This window comes from Chelon labrosus, assembly GCF_963514085.1.
Source record: "Chelon labrosus genome assembly, chromosome: 23".
NCBI lineage: Eukaryota > Metazoa > Chordata > Actinopteri > Mugiliformes > Mugilidae > Chelon > Chelon labrosus.
In genome coordinates, this window is record NC_140356.1 from 6,022,033 (window position 1) to 6,045,312 (window position 23,280).

General features: G+C 41.1%; 1 protein-coding gene across 1 annotated transcript in view; it reads right to left on the reverse strand.

Moving 5' to 3' along the window:
- Nucleotides 1-663: 663 nt before the first annotated feature.
- The window catches only part of syn3 (synapsin III), a 96,882-nt gene continuing 74,265 nt past the window's right edge, over nucleotides 664-23,280 (reverse strand). The window contains exons 6-13 of the mRNA XM_084573595.1: nucleotides 17,524-17,586; nucleotides 10,873-11,015; nucleotides 9,447-9,521; nucleotides 9,083-9,185; nucleotides 2,026-2,157; nucleotides 1,440-1,458; nucleotides 1,193-1,349; nucleotides 664-956 (exon numbers count right to left, since the gene is read on the reverse strand). Coding sequence (XP_084429721.1) covers nucleotides 833-956; nucleotides 1,193-1,349; nucleotides 1,440-1,458; nucleotides 2,026-2,157; nucleotides 9,083-9,185; nucleotides 9,447-9,521; nucleotides 10,873-11,015; nucleotides 17,524-17,586 — 816 coding nt within the window. The 3' untranslated portion in view covers nucleotides 664-832. The remainder of the gene's footprint in view (nucleotides 957-1,192; nucleotides 1,350-1,439; nucleotides 1,459-2,025; nucleotides 2,158-9,082; nucleotides 9,186-9,446; nucleotides 9,522-10,872; nucleotides 11,016-17,523; nucleotides 17,587-23,280) is intronic.

A 23,280-nucleotide genomic window follows, 5' to 3' on the forward strand; every position in this document is an offset into this window, starting at 1 on the left:
TGCGACTGCTGGCTAAGATGCTTGAAAGATCGCTGGTGAACCGTGAGGACTCAGTACATTACTTATGAGTTAGGTGGAACCGTATCGGATAAGAATATTGCCGTTGACATCTGCAAACAATTTGGAAGCTGTGTGTCAATTGAAATCATGAAGATAGATGCAACTAAATGTAGAAATACGAACACATAAAGAGTTTCACCGGTTGGACGAAGACAATGCAGAAGAACGATTATATACCAAGCAGTACGAGCTAGAATATGACTATTTACTGGAATCATTTACTACTAGAAAGGCCAAAACAGGCATCCGCTAATCTAATTATATATTTTTTTGCACTGATGTGTTTTAACTCTAAACTAAATTACAGCATCAAAAAGCTCTGCAGAGCAGTAAATACAGAAAGGATTATGGGTTTACAGAGACAGCAGCTGCAGCAGCTTCAGAAGACACAGACAAGACGATCAAGCTGAGTAAAAGTCACAGAAAAGTGTATGGGGTTTGGTTTGTTAGTTTATCTGCACTGACATCCCACATCTCTTAAAATCTAATGTAAAGAAAGACAAACGCAACCCTTTAAAATTTGACATCTTTAGTCAACAACCCCATAAAATCTCTTGGGGCCTTTCTAGTAGTAAATTATTGATCTGAGGACAGTGGGTTGTACCGGGTGTTAAGACTTCACACACATGTAGAAGGAAAGAGAAGGAACAGGAAGCTGAGGTTTGGAAGAGAGGCGCGACTCCATAACAGATTAAGCAGTTAAGGTGTTTTTTTGTTGTTGTTGTTGTTGTTTTGTTTTTCTTTTTTAAACCTGATGACTGACGGGTACGTTTTAGTCGGAGAAGAGGCTGGCGAAGGACTGCCGGAGAGAGCGGATGGTCTCAGCTTTGGCCTCGTCGTCGGTCAGGCTTCCTCGTAGCGTCTCTGTGAAGGTGTTTGTCAGTGACTGGGATTTGCTGTGTAGAGAAGAGAATGATAGTATTGTCACTGTAGTCAAACGGTACAATAGGCCCCCTGAATCAGAGGCCCTGTAAAAACCTGGTATTAACACGAAACCTGAGCCATCAGATCGCAAGTGGCCAACCTGAAATACAAGTGCGAACACACCCAAGACACAGAGTTGATATAGCCATGCCTGCCTTGCTAGTACTGACACATCAGAGACTATATATCGGCAGGACTCTGGACATACTTCAGCTGTGGTGACTGTTTCTGAGCTCCTGGTCCAGTGGAGGCGGGGATGGGACCAGGCTGGAAGGCCTGGCTGGGGGAGGTGTTGGCCGACCGGGCTCTCTGAGGTGACCCCTGGGCTGACTGAGACGGAGAGGCGGAAGCAGAGCGTTGTCCACCTGTGGTAAATAAGCACACATGACAATTGTTTCAATGAACTGTATTACTGCCAGAGGTTAAAATGTTGGAGAAAGGACGAGTTTTCTCACCTCGTCTGGGCTGTGTGGTCTGTGTATGGAGGAATATAGAAAATATATATATATATTATTATTTCCTGAACAGCTTGCATAATTTTTTCCATTATTTTATTTTTTTTAGCCGTAAACCTGAAGTTTACCTGAAGTCGCTAAAACAGTATAAAAAAATAATAAAGATTGCAGTTCACCTGAGCGGCCCCCAGAGGTAGCTATAACACTGATATACAGTGGGAGTATCAGTAATGACAGCTAATAGAAGAAGTGGCATTACTTGCTACCATGACAACAATAGTAGTAATATTAGCTTTGATACATGTCAAAATAGTTTAAACTGTATTATTGTTTACTTTAGTGGTGGTAGTGGTTACATTATCTGTGTACACTTCAAGTATTATTATTGAAATGTGTTAGATTTTTTGTTATATATAGTTTATATAGTTTTATTAGCATTAATAGTAGCACTTGTAGCATCAGCTGTATTTATAGTTATCATACTGGCAATTATGGGTATAGTACTTGTAAAGGTACGAAAGGAAGTAGTAGTAATGATTATAGGAACAGATTTTTGAGCTGTGTGAGGGGAGGAACTTGTCTTTACCTTAACAGAGGAAGGCTGAGGCGTGGAAACTCCGAGCAACACTTGAGCCATTTTATTGATGACCATCTCCGTGATCAGCTGTTTGTCCTCCTCTACATGCTCTCCGATGAGAGGCATGGAGCTGTCCATCACCTGGAGAGACAGACAAAGATACAGTCAGCCTCCAGGATAGAGCCACGATGGGGCTGAAGTGTTACCGTTTCCCCACTAGATGGCAGTAAAGCCTGTATTATCATTAATGCCAGACCTGCTTAGAGCCCAAATTATGCCAGTTATGATGGACTCAGTGGTGTGTGGCCAAAGATGATTAGTCGTCTAGTGCAGCTCACATGTACAGCTAAGTAATTTATCATTGTTGAGGTCAGAGGGTATAAGTCTTTGCTGGCCATAAATCCAGTTAAGTGCCGGATGCACTGAGAGCGATACTGACTGCCCTGCATGTTCCCATGCACTGTGGTGCTCATCAGAGAGGGCCATGTATCAAAGAACCACTTTTTGCCTTGTTTAGCAGGTTTAATTTAGGTGTTCTGTAGATTAAAACTGATGGGGTTGTTTCTAAAGTTTTTCTTTAAGGGAAAGTCTTATTTTGCTCTGATAATTAATCACATGACCTGGTGCAAAAACGTAAGCTGTTTACTCAGTTTGTGCAGCTTGTGGTTTTATTTTAAAGGCTCATGAGACCTTAATCTTGAGAACCGCTGATCTATTCTCATTTTCAGCTTTAGATAAACCAAATAGTTATATTCGGAAACACAAATCTGATCTTTCAAACTGCTATTATTTTTTTCTGTGCCACCCTCAGAGGGACAAAAAGGAAGCAAAGCTATGATTTCCAGCGAAGAGCAGATAAAATGTGACTCCATCTGTAAATATTATGTTGCCAGGGCATGACTTAAGGAAGTACTCAGACCAAATCCAATGCCACACAAATAATTAACCTCAAAGAAAACAAAACAAAACAAACTAAATTAAAAACAACAAAAACTTTCCCACCACTTGAGCTCACATGCACGTACACGTGTAGTGCAGAACCACAGAGAACACACATGGGGCTCGGGGACCCGTCATCCTCCTCCCCGAAGAGCAAAACAAACAGGAGCAGCAGAAGTGTGGCTGCTGGCACTGCTGCTGGCTTGGTTGCAGATGCCCAGTGGGGTGGATCAGGCTGCTGCACCACCACCACCGCCGCCGCCGCCGCCCCCCCTCGGCCACAAGCTGTAAACACAGCTCCGGGCATGCGTGCATGTGCTGATCCTCTCAACGTGCACCGAGCAGAGACCAGTCATGTGCTGCTGCTTCACTACCCAACCGCTTTCTGGGCTTGGAGTTGTTTTTATCAGTGGTATAAGTTAAATTTGATTCAATATACTTTCTCAAGGGTAATTCCAGGCAAGTGGGTTTCTATCAGGTGGTCTGGTGTTTGGTTAGATCACAGTCATGGCACAAGGCGCCATTAAAAGAGCCATAAGAGACACTTTCTTTCAGACAAGTTGTTTCAGAACATTGGGAGCATTTCAGGATTTCAGCAGCTTTAGAATCTGACAATACATTTTATACATTTATTTATTTAAAATTTTTGGTGTAGACTTGAGTAAGGCAATCAGGACACAAACACAATGTGTATGTCATGCAACAAGTCCCCATATGGAATCAAACTAGAAATGCTGCACTTGGTTGTTACAACTTGCTAATATTATAATCTTAAGAATTGTGTGATATATTATTACTGATTAAGAGTCTTTCGTATTTTGCTGGAAACTATGTGACTGTGCTGACAGACAACTATGAACTGTGAAGAGAGGATCATGTGAAAAAGGCAGCTGCAGCCTTAAGGGTTCACCTCATTTGTTTTAACTGAAACTTCATTCATAATTATGGGGCGGCTATGTTTGTAGCTGTAACCATGTAAAAGTTCATCATTGGAAAAGCATTACTGCTAAAGATAAAAACGGCAGTGAGTGGGACTCATTAAGATTCATAGTAAAATACTATATCTATATATCTATATATATCTATATATATATATATATATATATACTGTATGTACAAGAATACAAAAATATGTATGATAAAAAATACCATAATTTTTATAACCCAAATTTAGTTATTTTTAGCCATTTTTAACATTGTCATAATTAGTATGTTCAATAAAATTACAGTGAAAATCTAATCTGGGAGAATAATGGTAACAAAACTGTGGTCTTTTCCTTCCAAAACCACTTTCCAAATATTCTTTGAAACTTGCAAACTCCCACGTAAAAAAACACAAACTCAACTGCCTTCAGTTTCTGTCACATAATATGGCTCTTGCAGGAAATATTAGCTTTACTTTTGAAGTGCTAATGTTAGCATGCTTACATGAAGATGCTAAGCCGGTCACCTTCTTAGTTTAACACGCTAGCACGCTAACGTTTGCTAATCAGCGCTAAACACTATACGTCGGTAAACTGCAAAAAAAATTGGTCTGATAGCTTGTTTTTACAATTAATCCAGTGTGGGACAAGACATTTCCTAGCAATCTATAGTGTAGTTGCTGACATCTTTAGCCCCCAACAGATCAACATCCAGAGCCACTAGCATAACTGGCTAAAATCTTTGTGATTAAGGAGGCCAAAATGACGTCTACGGTCCAAAACCTAAACACAGATAATTAAAAATCGAACACATAGAAAAGCCACAAATCTTTACATTTGAGACTCTGGAAAGAATATTTGATACTTTTAAGTTAAACATAACGTAGCATTTGATAAGAACTAGCCAGACCATCCATAATTAGTTCCGACACTGCTAACCCCTAACCCTAACCACCACCCTAACCTACTTAATTATTGAACACATAAAACAATCCAGATCTGGATTATTGAAATAACTTTCAAAATTCACACAGGGTTTTAAAGTGTTTTTCAGTCTGTGTTTTTCGGAGCTGTTTGCGATCTTAGCATTTGGGTTCATACTGTTCTACACGGAACCACTACTCATACCAGAGAACCCTATAAATCCCTTCCTTTCCTGTGTGTACCCAGCTCCTTGGCTAGGATTTGGCGGTGAAGCGGGGCGTGGCACGGTGTTTTGGCCGGCTGAGTCATTACCGCAGGGGACTGAGCAGAGGCCTGGCAAACGGGCGCCGGGCCCCACTTCAAACGGCGTGCGGTGGCGAGCGGAGCCGGGATCCACCCTGCTGATTTATTAGGATACAGAGTCGTCTAGCAGAGGACTGGATCTGCAACGGGCTTTTCAACACTGGAGCGCAGAGGTGTTGTCCTGCGCTTTCACTGAGCGGAGCAGCTCTCTGTCTGGAAAGAGTACCCCGCTGCATGGGAAAGTTCACAGAGAACAACATGTGAAATATGCTCATGGAAAATGACGGTGCAGTCGCAGTAGAGGGACAGGCAGAGGCTGATGTTTTCCTGGGAACGCAGCTTTGGCTTTAAGACAGCAATACTCGTGATCATTTCTTATGATTCGCGTCTTTCTCTTCATATTTTGTGTTAAATATCTGCCATGTCCTTGTATCATTTAATGACAGGCCTGATGTTTGATTTCCTCTAAAGTACTACATCATGTTCTGTCACGTGATTGTTGCTATATTTAGATGTTCTTAATGTCTCCTGTCTGTGTGTAGTATTACAGTAGCTGATATTACTGGGCTGTATTACTGATGTATCAAGGTCTTGCTTAATATTTGAAAATACACTGACTCTTAAATATTAAAGTACTTTCATAAAATTACATCCCACCACTTTAAGATGCACAAGTAAAGTACGCGCAGCAACTGGTGTCATAATGTCATTATTTCCTGTCATTGTTATCTGGTGTTGAATGCTTCATGTCCAGTTACTAGCCTGCATCGTGTCATGTTGTGGATTTTCATGTCATTCCATATATCCATACAATGTGTCAAATTAGCATCCTTGTCATTATAATTGTGCCATGTCATTTTGCATATCTTATTTTGTCATGTCATGTCATGAGGAAACAAGACTAATGCTAACATCAAGAGGATAACCAACGACGGCTGGTTATTGTGCAGCACTCTGCTGACTTCCCCTCCCTTCCAGTTCTCCAGAGAGGGATAGCTAGTCATAATTTAATAAACAGCCACCATAACATACACCGACCAGGCATAACATTATGACCACCTTCCTAATATTGCGTATGTCTCCCTCCCGAACAGTTGTGACTCATCGGAGAATGGACATGGGCCTTCTGAAGGTGTTTTGTGGTGTCTGGCAACAAAATCTTGTTAGTGGGGACCTCTGTGGATCATCCCACAGATACTTGATCAGTTTGGGATCTAGTGAATTTGGAGGCCAGGTCAACACCTTGTGCTGTTCTTCATGTTTTTTTGAGTTGTTCCTAAACCGTTTTTGTGTGTTTTGTTTTGGTGGGGGTGCCTGGTCTGGTCTAGGTGGGTGGTGGTCTAAGTAACATCCACATGAATGCCAGGTCCAAAAAGTTTCCCAGCAGAACATTGTATTGTCACAAGATGGTCAATGTTATTTACTTCTCCTGTCAGTGGTTTTAATGTTGTGGCTGATCGGTGTATATTCTATGATCCGAAGCTGTCGAGTTTATGTAATTTTTTTTGTGATGCTACTTCAGCTCTGCACATGTTCAGCTGTAGTTCAGCAGGTAGCTTGGATTGTCCACGAACCAGAGTGTTGGCGGTCCGATCCCTGGTACGTGGACCACATGCCCTTGACTACTCTTAACCCTGAGTAGTGCAACAAGCATGACATGAAACATAAAGTTTTGCCATTATTCTGACCTGCCACATTAGACGTTAGCAGTACATGACACACCATCAAGGAGTGTGTCATTTTATTTCATGTCACGTGGTTGATTACATACGAGTATTGTCATGTTATGCTATACATAAAATTCTTCTTCAGTCATTGCTGTCATTTGTCATTATGCCGTGCTACGTTGTGGGTCATCATGTTAGTTAATGCCATACCATGACAGCCCCATTATCTGTACACTCTGTGAGCGTCACAAAGCCAGAGTTCGCTTCATGTTAACACCAGCAGCAGCGAATTGTTAATGAAGAGCACTGGAGCGGCTCATTACTTTTCATTAGGGAGAGGTGTCGTGGCTGCTGTCTTTGTCTTGGACAAAAAACAGATTCCCTTCATTCACTGTGATGAACTGACAGCTCATCCCTGTCGCGCTTAATTAAATTCCATCAAGGGACGGAGAGAGACGAGTCGACGGGGCGGACAAGGAGGAGGAAGTGTTGCTCATCAGGGAGCATTGCTACTCAATTGTGTCACTGGACTCTGTCCTACCAGTCCGGCACGGAGACTACACATCCCCGGGGAGTTGCTGGATATTTCCTGAGTTTGGGTTTTAAAAAAAGACTCTTACTTTCTCGTAAGATAGAGAGAAGAGTGATGTCATGCCCTCAGCCTAAATAAGGACATGTCAGACGTCCCAGACAGGCCTGTTTCCTCTGATCTGAAGACTAAGGAAGCTGCTCTACAAACACAACTGATTACAGATGATACAACTATTTGGCTGCTGCTGCTTTCTAGGGTATAATCCTTGGAGGAAAATTCCCACTAATGTGATACTCTTATACAGTATATTATGCAACATTACACGTGTGTCAGGCAACGTTCAGCTTTGTCTTCCTGTTGATGTCTTCCAACCTATTGCTTTAACCAGCTGCAAAAATCCCCACAGAACAGGACCAAACCTGTCTGAGCATTTTAACATTTTCTTTTGTAATCCAGCAGAAAAAGTGACAATAGCACTGATAGTTTCCAGAGATATCCTCCATTTGAGAGAAAGCGAGTCACTCAGAAATCCAATTTTCTTGTTGTTGTATTGCATTCTAATGTTTTTTTGAGCTGGTGCAGGCTTGTGCTTCCTCTGCTATCATTTTATTCCTTCATGATGGTTGAACTTTGAGAAAACACAACGATAGAGAGATTTAGCCTGCTTTCTTAAGATCCTCAAGTACAACGAATGAATGAAAAAGTGGCAAAGCACTGATGTCAGCAAACAGCAGAATCCAGCAAACACAGAGCGACGTAAGGATTAATTTTTAGGTCAGGTTTTTGTCTTCAAGAGGAATTATCTGTCTCTGTAGCAGCTGAGTGCTTCACTGCGTTTATTACCTTGCTGATAGCTGTTTTGTGCTCGAGCTTTGGTCTCCACCACATCCATTCATCTGTACTTAATGCTAACGTTCTCAACTTTTTGTTTTAGCAGCAAAAGCTAGCTTGCCGGCTGTGTTGAAACCATGCTAATAAGCAACGAGACTAAACCATATTTGAACTGTGGGACGTAAACCAAAACATTTAGCTAAAAGATGCTAACATGCCTAAGAGGAACTACAGTCAAGGGATAAGCAACTTATTACTCATGCTGACTCAAGCTGATAAATACTCAAATGTACATGTTAGAAAACGTGATATTCCTCGCACAGTATTTAACAGTAGTGGTTGTGGTAGGAACACCACCCAGTCTGTGTTATTGCCATGCACATCCTGTTGGGAACAGCAAACCTCCAACCAACTTGCGTGTGTCAGGCCACTTCCATAGTGACTTCATTTGACTACAAATTGCAAGCTACAGGTCCGAAGCCAAACTTTACCAGTGGATTCCAATAAACAGGCTGTGAGTCAAACACTTACTCTTGATGTTGTTTTCATTGTGCTGCCAATGTTTGGTCTACAGACTAATCATTCTTTCAAGGCTCTGATGATCATGTGCCATCAAGTCTGGCTACACCCATCCACGCTGCCTTTCACCATGATATGAAAGGTATTATCAGCAGGCGAAGAGGCTGCATGAGATAGATATTTTACCATGTGATTTTACTAAAAAAAAAAAAAAAAAAAGGCCTAACAACTGATCAATTGCCAAGAATGCAGACAATGTTTGAAATGATGCCGCAACAGGTGTGACCTCTATGAAGATCCCGCAATACTCCAGCAAAATATTTGAAGACAGGTGTTATCATTTCTGTTTTCCTGGAATACCGTCTTTCCTGAAACGATTTCAGTTGCATTCTCTGAAAGTACAGGGGCTATTCTGAAAACACACTGACCTCGATGATATAGTCGTTGCCGTCTTTTCCGTGGACGGCCTTCACGGCACAGATGTCCAGGCCACCAAACATCTCAGAGCAGGAGTCCACCCACATTCGATATCTGGAACAGAGCGATACCAATCAAAGGCCCAATAATCTCAGGAGATACCATGAGAGGAGGGCCGGACTTCACAGGGCTCACAGATAGAAATAAACTTGAACTATAAATCCAAAACGGTGGGAGTTGCCCTTTCATATTTGAACTTAAAAGCTCTGTCAGTTTCCAGCATTGAACAACAGATGTCTTTGAAGGAATAAAACATACAAAAAGTACTGTCCAAACAGGTCTGTATTTTGCCAACAAATCTCTCAGATAGCTCACCTGTCAGTCATTGCGATCTGTTCCAACATGGCAGAGCCTGTGTTAGCCTTCCAGTTGCCAGAAATGGACGTTCTCCTGAAAATCAGACAAAAGGCAGGAGGAAATTAATCAACTTGTCTCCAAATAGAAAGCTACAGTGTCTTTGTTAGTCACCCTTGTGCAGATGAATAGCAGACCTTATGGGAAAAGATATCATCAGTTCATTAGTGATGATGGTGATGATAATTACCATCAACACCTACATAATGTTTGTGTAAGAGCCAATTAAAAACTCGTTTCATGGTGATGCAAAATGGAAAACATGATGAGATAAGGCTTGGCTTGTCTGTTCCTCTGATTTTGGCTGTGCAATTGTTTACCGATAGAGACTTGAAAGTTAAGAATGTGTCAACTTTTATTCTTTGTTGCTTTATGCTCGGCTGAATTTAAAGAGCAAACGTCTCTTGCTTCCAAATGGGTGTGAGCGTTTGAAGGAGGAATGGGGCAATGAAAATGATGCTGGAAAGAAAGAGAACTTTTTGAACTTATTGCTTGTATTCATTCATTACCTATTACTGCTTATTCTCAAGAGCAGGGGTCAAACTCATTTTACTTAATACACATACAGCCCAATTTGATCTCAAGTGGTTCGGACTGTGATAACAGCATAATAACCTATAAATGAATACAATTCCAGAATTTTCACTTTGTTCATATTTTACAAAAATGTTTACATTTTATGAACAACTTGAAAAAAAGGTGCAATTTCAGCACATGGCTTCCATCTATTGTTTTGTTCTGGATCTCAGTGTTGTGTTATGTCTGCAACTCTGGCTAAAACAATGTGAAACCTAGTGGACAAATTAGAAATGGCATTTTTTTTTAATCGAGAAATTTGCAGTTAATGTCTTCTATATAATTTTTGCAAATTCATCCTGTGGGCCAGATTGGACCCTCTGGTGGGTTGGATTTTGCCCACGGGCCATATGTTTGACACCCCTGCTCTAGAGGTGATTGAGGCCTATCGAGAGGCACCTTACAGGCACAAGGAGAACATGCCAACCTGGCTATGTCAACTGTCGGTACTATCCTCTATTGGATGTAAAGAACACAATTTTAAATGAGTCAATGGGACTACAGACAGTATTTATTCTAAATAATCACTATAAGTTAGTCCTTACGGGTTCAATTTAAAATTTAGGTTCCCTAACAAGTGTACTGGCAGTCATTTTGAAAATCATTCCTCTGAGGTGTCCTTACTTCACCTAGCTTAATGTGCGTACTAGAAAACAATACCTCCCCTTAAAGTTTTGCTCCCAGTTTGAAAATTGGAACAAAACAACAGCAACAAAAAAAACATTGCAGCGTATTGGCACGAAACATCATCTTGAACCTGTTAGAGTTGCAACTCTTTGACTTTTAAGGTGACCAAATGTTGGACGCTTACATGTAAGCCTTGTAGTTGTTGCCGATCTTCTGGATGCGGATGTCGTACTTGGACTGGACGTAGGGCTCAGTGGTGGCGTAGGTCCCGGCCAGAGCCACCACACTGGTGATGTCCTGGAAGTCCTGTTGGTTTTCCACTTTAATCTGTGGGAGAGACGCCACTTGTTAGTGAGCAGCTAATTACAAAGCATGCCATCAAAGCCAGCAGTGGCCGTTTAGGATCCCACAGGAATCTCACACTTGTACACAGTCTGGAATAATAAAGGGTCCCTGGATGGAAACATTGCCAGGGGTGGCTTTGAACTGCGTCACCTTACTCTCGTGGAGTTATTTGACTGTAGACACAGACTGAAAGGGACATGACGCAATGGCAACACATGAGCACAAAACACGTCGGTTACATAAAATTTAAAGGTACTTTATACTATAACTTATGGGTAATTAGGTAAGAATGAGGTGTGACATTATAGCATAGGCTGGAACAAATTACCAAATACTACTGAGGGGCAAATATTTGTGTGAATGTAAGATCCTTGTTTATTTCTGGGTTTCAAACACCTCCCAGTTCCCATGGATCGCCTGTCAATTACAAAAGATTTTCCATGATGTCTTCTTCTTTGCAGATGACGCTTCTACAGGTGGTCCCTTTTTTTTTTTTTTTTTCTTTAAATGCTGATACAAAGATTTATGATATGTATTCATTCAGGCATGGGAAATGGGACATTCTGGTAGACCAACTCATCAATCGATGGCTTTAATATATGGCTCATATCTGTCAGCGATCAGTGTCCAAGACGCAAATGATTCAGCCCAGAGCTCCCATTGACTCATCGCCCACCCCTCTCACTGGTATCATCACGGTTCAGTGCGGAGGAAATGCTCAGAATGGTGACATGTCATCACAAAAAAGGCAAACAAGATAAGAAAAAACAGGATATACCATTTCTTCCTCTTGGGTTTCCACTCTTGACTCTTGTTTTGCTCTTATATGTTAAAGTCAATTTGAAAATGGCACGGAAAAACAATTCAAACTGTTTTTTATTGCCTCAAACGATGCAGAACTGTGGTAATAATATGCAACAGAGGTCAGTTTCTGACTTGACAAAGGCTACGTGATTTGGTTTCTATATGTAGTTTGAGGGTTGAGCCACTCTTGTAACATTCTCTGTTTCTTTGTAATGTGCTTCAAACAGAGGATAAAGGAGATTTTGAAGCCATCTGAAGATGAAATTGAATGGCAACATACTTGTGTCTACATGCGACAATTTGTGAGGTCTTAGGAAACAGTTTCATGGTGTGTTTACAAGGGTTTAAGATCAGTGCACTTTCACGTACAAACAAATCCTCAGAACCCCCGAAAAAAAAAGAAAAAGAAATACAAACTGTCTGGGTGGAACAAAGAAATCCCAAGAAGCTTTTAAAACTTATGCAACCCCGTGCAAGAGGATTGAAAATAGGGCAACAAATAAAGAAAAATTGAGAAAGAGCAAGAATGTAACAGAAACAATTAAAGTAGGTTTAAATTGTTAAAAGAAGGGTGGGCTACTTTCATGGTTAATGTGGTGCAGTAAACAGTGTTGTCACTTTGATGGATAATTACATGAATATGTTTGTTGAACCCACATATGAAGCTGGAACTAAATCAGTTAGTTTGTCAAATGAGCTCACGAGGCAGACTAGACACTAGCTTCAAGCGAGCAACAGTGCTATATGAACACAGTTTAAATTTAAGATCCATTTCCCTGATAGCAAACACTTTGGCTTTCATACTGGAGCACCACCAGAGTTAATAATTAGTGACTAACACAACTAAGAATGAATTTAATCTACTGTATCAGTAACTAGTCATCATAGAAATGACTGATTTTGAGTTTTAAAAATGTTAGTTTCAACTGATCTAACATACAAGTAGAGAGTATACAGCATTTAGACATCACAATAAATTCAAATTGACCAAGCAGATCTACTGCAGTCTACATCTGATTCAAAATCAAAGGACTTCTTGAGATACGGCAGGTTCTCTAAACCAAAATCTGTGTAAAGACAGTTTATTGCTATCTTTGAAGGAGATGTAACTCTTCCTCTAGGTGAAGAAGAGTTACAAACTCCTGCTCATATCAGTAGACTCGAGTCCTCTGCCGTGGTCATTAGCTTATAGCACATTTTATCGGGTTAGCTAATATAAGCAAACGTCTGATATTACAGTTTCTTTTCAAGTTCATCAATTTCATGCTAAAACGCACAACCAAATAGGAGTACTAAAGTCACAAAACTATTTTTAATTTCTTCTAAATCCTTAACATTAGTTCCACGTAAACATTGCTCAAGTAAGCTAATGTTAGCTAACGTTAGCTTGCGCTCAAAACCAGAACAAACGTGAATTGAATTAATGGTTTCATTTGTAAAAATAGCAGGAAAAAAAAAAAAATAGAAAATTTGCCCAGATAGTCCACAAGGTTTTCTGTCACCCTGTGCCAATATCGTGTTCATTTGTCAATACTATTCATTAACTGAGAAACAGCAACCATGTGTTTATAGTATATACAAACAATTTCTGTAAACGGGTGAATTCTGGTAACTTGATTCAGATGATCGTGTTTCAGATGGGAAAACTAACATTTATCTGTTTACATAGGTAAGAAGTTGGAATAGCAAAATAAACATAATGAATGGACGTGACTCACAGTTCACGCTATGGTACCAGAGCAACAACCTGATAGTAAGCAGTCGCCACACAGATTCATCCAGTAAATTATGCAGTCCCTCTGAGAAACTAAACAAACTGTGATGGTGCAAACAGAAATAAAAAGTAAACCTGAGAAGTTGAAACACCGGCACACAGATGAGGAACCGCTGGAAAAAGTCAAGTCATGCTGGTTAGTGCCCGGGCAAAATGACACACAAGCTACAATACAAAGGCTCACTGATCTGAAAAACGCAATGGGAACGCTGGATAAAAAGCTTTCCTCTGCTACTGCCGTCAGTAATGTTCTTCTAATGAGGCAAAAAAGGCATAATGAGTGCTGGTAGATGCATTCAAACACGTATATACAGGTATAAATATAACTCATATGTCATTACCAGTCTCAAGATTGTTTCACTTGATTTTACTGTCACAGACACATACGAACAACACAATTACCGCATTTACATAGACACTAATATGCCACTGATAATCTATATAATGGTGAATTCAGAACAATAATGTGTCATGTAAGAAGAATGTCAGTCAGAACAAACCAACCCCAATTCAGAGTTGAATTTCAAAGTTGGGGAAAAACAACACCTTCTTCTTCTTCTGTTGTATTTATGGCAGAAACATGCTCCAGAGCAAGAATAACAACTTGCAGCATGTTAAAAAAAACTTATACTCTGGTTGATGTTTTGTGGAATGTAAATACCTATATCATATCAGATTGCTTTGTGCAGCATCCACACAAACAGTTAAGCTGGAATCCCTGATCTAAATGATTTCAGCCAGGTTGAAGAAATATCGTTCACGCAAATTTAGTCAACGTAAATTATGCTCAACAGCGGCCACTCTGCCCACAAGTGGTAATTACAAAAAAATCGACCCGACAGCTTAATGAACTGAATTTCTCTTACTACGATCAGAAGCAGATAAATCGTTGAGTCAGTGAACAAATGGCACATATAAAGCAAAACAACATATTAACTTTAGCAAACACTAACTGCCATAAGATACTAGCAATACCAATAAGGACATATGAGCAAAAGCTGTGAGAGTATCAAACTGAAAGGTGTTTTTTTTTTTTTTATTTAATTGTTTATGTTTGAAAGTTACATAGCTTTAAGCCTTTAAAATAAAAACCATATAGTTATGAGATAAAGTTGTACACTTAGCACTAGGGGTGGGCGATATGGACAAAAAATAATATCTCGATATTTTTGGCGATTTTAACGATAACGATAATTAGACGATATCCATTAAAAATGTGTTTTTAAAAGTCTGAGTTACTTAATCACTGATAACAATAATGGGCACAATGTTGAATGAAAACAGTTCTTATTTATTTTCTTTAACATGTAAGTATTCAAGTAAAACAATTCAGACAAAATACAAAATACCAATTGAACTAGTGTAAGAACATTGACCTCTGAGTAAACATGACTTTTATGAGACCTTATAGCAATTAAAGAGAGTAAAATCAACGTCTATCATTTATTTTGAAGTTTCATTTCCGTCATGACCGTGGATAACCTCGTTCACTTTAAAGTAGCGGCTGCACGCTGGACGCTAGCTAACACCCGTTAGCTTCAAAGCTAGCGCTAGCTGACGCAACATGGAGCGATCAGTTTGTATGTTCGCCCACATCAATGCCGAGACAACGGATTATCTAGAGTATGCGGGAGAGGCCTGTGATAACGGCCGGGCCTCGGGATGCAAACAGCTCAGCTGACAAAAAGCAGTCGGGAGACAGCGGTGCGCCCTGCCACTCCACTCCCCTCACTCACATTCGCGGTAACTATACCTGTGAGAGAGATGATGACGTGTAGGCCCACTACAGCAATCACGTGACGCCCTGCTGCAGCCAAGGGCTTCTGCTGCACGCACCTCTGAATGTGTGGAGTTTTAATGCGTGTTTTGGAGTGTTTTTTTCGGACTAATTTAAATACTCGATAATGTGAATTTGCACATCGTTAACACAACAATCACGATATTATCGCAGACGATATATATCGCCCACCCCTACTTAGCACCTTTGGTTTTTGTTCGATTATTATAAGTGACATACACAGTAGGTAAATCTGGGCGCCTATGAATCAATTACTAGCGAGAAAGCAATGCAAATTAAAAATGCGGGTGGGAGGCATGAGGTTTTGTTTGCACTGCTTGTATTTCAGGATTGTGTCAAAAGCAAACAAAACAGCGATCCCACATATTTCTGTCCATTCTCAGAGCTCTGTGAGGCCTGAGGGGTTAAAGAAGGTCCTGCTCTACAAGGGCTTTCCAAGTTTCCCTTGAGTGTTATGGGAAATTCTATAGCATGTCTGGCTCCTGAACAGGAAACCAAACCCACCCAGACAGACGACGGCAAAAGACAGAAAGAAAGCGTCTCCCTCTGTGAATTCAAACAACTGGTGGGAGACTATGTGCGAACTTTGTTATTGCTGTATCAGACTGGTAACTCCATGTCTTCAAATAAACAACTCCCAAACAACAACTGGCCAAACAACTCCACACTCTACGTTGCTCATGATGTAATCAGCAGAGATGATAGACATCGGGCCAGTGTTATTGCCACGCATCATTCATGGGAGATAGGTTGAAACTGAAGGTCAGCCAGACTGTTGCGTAAAGTGAAACTACCAGTGTGCTTGTACTCAGACATGTCTGCGCTCTTCTGCCTTTCTAACAATCAGATATTCCTTCAGTCAGAGTAACCCCAGGAACACATTTCACACTTCACAACCTGATTACCACAGTGATATGGTCATTGTGACTGAGCTGGCACCCGTCTGTACAGACTAGACTATACGGGTGTTTAGTTTTCTGACCTCCTGTCTGAACAACACACCAGCCAAAGCTGTCAGATAACATCATGTTTGATTTGCATGAGCGGGATCTAGACAAATCTGTGTCTGAGCCCGTGATCTAAGAAATCTGAACTTGCGAGCTTGTGAAGCAAGTCCATTGTTTCAGTTGAAAATCTTACCCACTTAAGGTGAAGAGGCAAAAACACCTGATATCGAGTGAAATTCACTTCAAGTGTATCTAAGCTTTAAATCCAAGTTACTTCTTGGCTAGGGTTAGATTCCGGGTTTAGGCATCTGGTCAAGACTACAGCTTGTTTATACTTCCGCATCATAGCCTGCTTGAGCAGCCCATGTCATTGCAGCCATTTGTACTTGTCCACTGACATGTCGGCATTGTTCTGTAATTATGCCACCAAATCACTATTTGCCGTAATGATTCCCGTGGTGATGCGTTGTGATATTAAGTGTACTTCAGACAATGGTGCCTGGAAAGGACTGAGCATGGGTGCTTATCAGTATGTGTTCTTGTCTGTACTTGTGTTCTTGTGGACTTGCAAAACATCATCAGTCGCTGCCCAAGTACTGTACCAAGCAAAGTACGCATCTGACCGAGTACGGTCCAAATACCCAGATGTGTTCCTTTCCCACCCGTTTTATCGAGGACACACCGGGGGGTAACTTGTGAGGACTTGGGGCAGCCGGATAATCCAGAACAGACATGGTCATCCTCAAGCACCCAGCTGTTCCAATTGCAGAATGACCGTCCTGAGTAATCTAATGCACCCATCCTCCAAAGTCAAGTCCGAACTTCCAAGTATGCAAGTCTGGAGTTTGTGTAATTGGTACTGATAAAGTTGTAGACTAAAGAGGACATCGGGACATCGGAGTACAGCTGATGTCAACAAAAACTGAACCGATTTAGGCAAAATGAGGGTTAATTGTCATGCTTAGCCGGCCCCTAAGAGACCTGGATGGGGAAATGCATTTCTGGCTAATGATTGTGACGTGTTGTTACATTTCTCTGGGGGAGGTGTGTGTCAGGCTACTCCACAGGGTACGGAGCTACACAGTAGATCCTTTAAGATCTTGCTTTAAAACTCTGAAATAAATGTTTGGTTCTTATCTGTGCAACCGTATATTGTGTGGAACTCACCTTTCCCATGCCAGCGTGGGCGTGCCCCATCTTGACTACCACGGGGAAGGAAGGGGATGTAACCTGCAGACGAAGAGAGCATCACAGAATGAGTTGGGTGTGAGCAACAGTGGAAAAGGCTACGATCCTTGGGCCACCAACAAGGAGATCAAATCTCAGATAAACAGTTTAATGTCAACACATTATTCTTTGGCCTATTCTTGGGGGAAATAAGGTGTAGACACAACAGTGACAAACAGTTCAGTCACCAAGTTGATATGGCTTGTTAGCAAACATTAGCTATTTAAACATTCAGCAGCTATGCAGCAACATTAGCATACATCAAGCATTATGCTAAAAGTGAACTTTGTGAAAAGGTCTGTTTTGTACTGTTTTTCGGTACAGCCAACCAAATAAAGGCAGGCAAACTAAGCTCAGTGACTGTCAGCAGGCTGGAAAAGGATGTCACATAAAGTAGGGAGATTCAAAACTGTACTCTGTGCTTTAAATATACAGTAAGACAGACATGTGGTAAACGCCACACTGAGACACAACCAAAAGCGGACTATTTCCCTGGCAGCTGATTAGGATATGCACAAGTGTCCAGAACCATAGCCTTGTAAAGAAATGCAAGCTATCCCACTGAACTTAAAACTTCCCAGTTTGGGAAGCATGAGGTGGAGACGGAAGAATGTCGGTTTATTACACAAAAGAGCGAGGTTCTGGGAAGCTGGGTGGAAGACCACAGCTCATTGGGATGGATTTGGACAAACCCAACAGACCGCAAACATGCTGTTTCTCACAGTTTGTGGAGTTGAAGTGGATGAAACATCAACATATTACTTCAAACCTCCCTGTGGTTTTAATGCGCCTTGATGAATCTACTGATATGATTGTAAATGGGATGTAATCTAAAAGAGGGACTTTTCCAAGTTTCAAAAGCACTTTCTCCACTCTTGTGTGAAATAGCTCTCAGGAAGCAATGCAAGGTTACACAAAGGCCTGTTCGGGTCAGGTTTATTGCAGTTGGTACAAAGAATAACAATTTTTGTTTTAAAAAATGCCATATTTCATTCATGTCACATCCTCAAAAATGGATTTAGATGTAACACTATGTCTACACAGAAGTTGCTTTACAGAGCAGCAGGTCACCAGCCTTTGGAAGTGCTCAGAACCCAATACGCTTCCTGCAATCTCTCTGAATCCAAACCCAGAGTTTACAGTGCATATTTTTGAAGCCTCTTCCAGGTGAAGCCCACAAAGATATCAAATATTACAGATATTCAGAGTCAGAGGCACAAAATCACGCATGCAAATCTAAGCGAGGGGGAAGTGAACGCCTAAACAACTGCTATCATCCCATCCAGACCCTCCCTGACAGTCGTCAGGGCAGCACATCCTAACACTGCTGTTGCGAGGCGAGCCTTGAACTGACGTGGAGCTGCTCGAGGGTGTGACCGTAGCCTCTGCTGACAGGTTCTGACAGTTCAGGCCTGGCTGACATGCTCCCGAGATAAAGTGTCCTTTAATTGTCTCGATTAGCACTTTGCACGTGCCAGATTACAAAAGGGAGGAGAGGCTACATTGAGAAGGCCTCTTGTAACTTGACTGACTTAAAGGCCCTAAGTGAGTAAGTGCTGATTTATTGCCTACATTGCCTAAGTTTACAGAAGCTTACTGTGTCATAATCTGCATATATTACTTCAGCTTGGTGACTCTATGTCGCATTTTTGTTGCAAATTCACAGTGAATCTAAGGCCACTGGGTTAAAACATATTTTTCTAATGGCTGAATAACAATAGCATTAAACAAGAAGATGTCATTCCGTGTCTGAAGGTACATGGAGCTACATCCTTCACTGTTTTCTTTTGCATATGAAACGTGGGTAGAACTCTGTGTTTTTCTTTATTAGTCAGTGTCTGCTGTCTCATCCCAGCATTTAATGTTCTTACAAAGTCATACAGATCATTCTTAAATGCATGCATCATCATATCTGGCCTGCAGTTCAACACCCTCACCACCACCACTCCCAGCATGTTCAGGATGTTTTGGGAGATTTACCTAGGAGGTTTTATTACGCAGTTTGTTTTCACTCTGAGTGAGTGGGAGGAATAAAGTTGATTTAATGGTTCAGTGGTTCTGAAATCTTTTCCAGTATGCCCCCCTTCAGGGGCAAAAAAAGAGTTCATGTACCTCCATCCGACAATCTTTTATCATTAACTCTAATTAATTCTTAATTCATCATCTAGTTTACATCTAAAAAAGAGCTGTGTTCTCTCTGTTTTAGAAAAGGTGGGATGCGTGAGGCCAGACTTGTACAGGAGTTGCGAGCGTGCATGAGTGCGTCACAAGGCGAATGATGACATGCCTGAGGTTCAACATGTATCTGAGAAGAGCCCCACACTAGAACAGTGTTGATGTCTGTTAGTCTGCTGCAGAGAGTGTTCAGGGCGGATAGGGGCCCGGAGCCACCCACTCTGTCTGGACATGTTCCTCCCAGTCATTTCCATCAGCATGGCAATGACGGCAGACTTGTTGGGATTGGATGACCACATCCTCCAACCCAGATGAAAGTGGAGTTCCAGACGGAGACATGCCCTTGTGGTTGTTTTCTAGTTGATAAATTGACCGCAATAAATGTCATCTTAACTGATATTAACCGATAAACAGAGAAGAAGGAAAAACCTAGCTACCTAGCTACCTACCTGCCCATTTACCTACCTACCTAGCTACCTACCTGCCCATTTACCTACCTACCTACAATTCCATCTACCTACTTACCTACCTACCTACCTACCTGTCCATCTACCTACCTACATATCTATCTCCCTACTTACCAACCTGTTGATGTATTGATCTACCTACCTACTTCCTACCTACCTAACTACTTGTGAATTTCTACATACCTACCTGTCTATCTACCTACTTACCAACCTGCTGATGTATTGACCTACCTACCTGTCCATCTACCTACCTACATGGCTATCTACCTACTGGCTACCTGCTGATTTATTGACCTACCTACCTACCTATCTAGCTACCTACCTACCTACATGTCTATCTCCCTACCTACCAACCTGTTGATCTATTGATCTACCTATCTACTACCTACCTACCTACATACCTACCTGTCCATCTACCTACCTACATGTCTATCTACCTAGCTAGCAACCTGTCGCTCTATTGATCTAAATAACCCACCCACCACCTACCTGTCCATCTACCTACTTACATGTGCATCTACTTACCTACCAACCTGTGTGTAAATTCGATTATTATTATACCATTTGTAGAATAGAAGAAAAGCTGTTGTTTGTGTTCAATTCTACGCTGCATTTAGAAAGCATGCAAGCATTTAGGAAACAGTTTTGTCCCTGGTGCGCATAGTGGCTGGAACCCTATCTTCAGACATAAGGGAGTACGTTTTATGGGGAGTTTCTTTATTTTACAGTGATTTATATTCTTAATGAGGTTGTTCAACAAAACAAGTTTCCGTCCTTAAAAAAAAGCCTTGGTGGCCTTTAGCGCCTGCAATCTCTCAGATGTGGATGTTTTGGTTAAAAACTTCAGCTTTCTGTTTCATCTCAGCTGCACACGCACCACCCGGCCCGGCCTTTTGTTCCCAGCAGAAATCTGTAAAAGGCATCCAGTGTGGTAAAGATGTTAAGAAGTCACGTGCTACAAAAGCTAATTATATGGTGGGTGATTTCACCAGTCTAGGTTTTCTTTCGCAACACACTGGCTCCTTCCACTTACAGTAAATGTACCAGACAATCAGATCTGACACATGTAGAAACTACTCCACTTCTAACTCACCTAAATCCCACTCCTTCTGGCTGTATTGTCTTACGCTCAGGTCAGTGTCTGAGGTGAATCATGCTTCCCCTAACTTCACAAACAAATTTCAGTCGTGAATAAATTCCATCTGTTGTGCATCTGTATGCGGAGAGAGTGAAATCCCTGTCAGGTCCCAACCTTTAAACCCACAAATATGTGATCAATGAAAAACAAAAAATAAATGAAATTGATAGAATTTATTGAATTGGATAAAATTATCACAACTCAATGAAAATTAATACATTTTCTGATGACAATTGTTAAGGAAACAGCCAAAATAAGTTCGGTCCAAATGATGTACATTTCCGTATGGTAAAACTGAACTAAAATGTTAATTCTCCTGTCAGACCGTAAACCAAAACGATTATCTGAAATATAAAAAGCTCTTTAGAAGTGTAAAACTACATCACTGGCACCATAGGGTGTTAATATGTTATCTTACCTGTGGGTTTATCACTAAATGTGAGCTCATTTAAAGTTACAAACAGTCACTTGATAGGTTATTTATATAGAAATGTTTAATAGTGCAGCATTAAGTTCAATTTTCTTCTGTGTCGCACTGAATTACGAGAGTTGGTCAGTGACCTAAAACTCACACTGGGAGGAAAAAGCTTGACATTTATGTGTGCTATTTGCTATAATTGAAAACAGCTATCCTCTTGGTTTCTCGAGATTATGGCAATTTTGTTCTATAGAAGATGGTAAAAATTGTATTTATTGCCAATTTAATCCATATATATATAATATTTAACACAAAGCTAAGCAAATATGGGTCACACACACATACACACTATATCCAATGAAAAGATTGTAGAGCAGCAGGAGTTAAAGCTCTCTTCGGGGGCACATACATTATAAAGCAAAACACATGGTGCATCCATCCCGCATTTATGATCTCTTAATTTTTATTATGGCCACTCAAACCTGCCACATCAAGGAGGAGACGTGAGGCGCGATGGTTTAGGCAGACGGCGTGAGCAGGGGGACCCCGACCCAGAATCCTTTTCAAGAGTCCGACCGCCGTGGGACCAAAGGCAGCTTGCCCACATCAAACCCGGGCCTGCGGATTAAGGGAGCCTCCAGAGAACAGTAATGTTTATCACGCAAGGTCCTACTAAGTTACTGGCTGAATTCATACACCTGACAGGACTGGATTCAGGTCTATTTGAAAGCGCTGCACGTCGCCCTGCGAGCGGTTTTAAATGAAGGCAGGGTGGAGCCTTTTTTTACTTTGAGCAGCCATTAGAAATAAACAATAATTACACAATCACATCCCCAGGCATAGCTGCTTTAAACTGGGAGAGAGTACGTTTGTATCAAAACTGATGCAATTTCACAGTTTAAAAAAACACAGTGTGTAAGTGTAAAAACAAAAGTAATGGTTTTATAATGAGTTATTTAATTCCAACACAGCTAGAGTTATTGTCACTCCTCAGTGAATGTCTACATGATCTAAATGTGTGTCTCTATCGTTTCATACTGTACATGTCCCATGGTGTCCCATGGTAACTCGTGCTAAAACTGCAGTTCCTCAAATGGCCACTTGAGGCTGTCTCCAAAGATCTCAAAGTTGCCCCATGTTCATAACCTGGAATAAAAAAAACTATAGCTTATCTCAAACTCATCTTGCTCTGATGACTACAAACACGTTGCTGTAACTGTCCATCAATGCATAAAGCCCGCCAAAACAATTTGATTGGAATCATTTCCCAACGGAGGGCTTCCAGACCAACTTTCTGCCTCTAAAAAATATATTTAAAAAATTGTGGGTGGGGAAGTTGGTCTGGCTTATAGGCTAGCAAAATGCTAAAAAATTATTTCCACAAACGTGGCAACTGTATGTTTTATCTGCAGTAAGTCACCTGTTTAAACTGCACCAAGGCAAGCCAGAAGACATTCTGGCAACAAAGACACACTGTCATTCTCCTTGGGTCGCAGGCG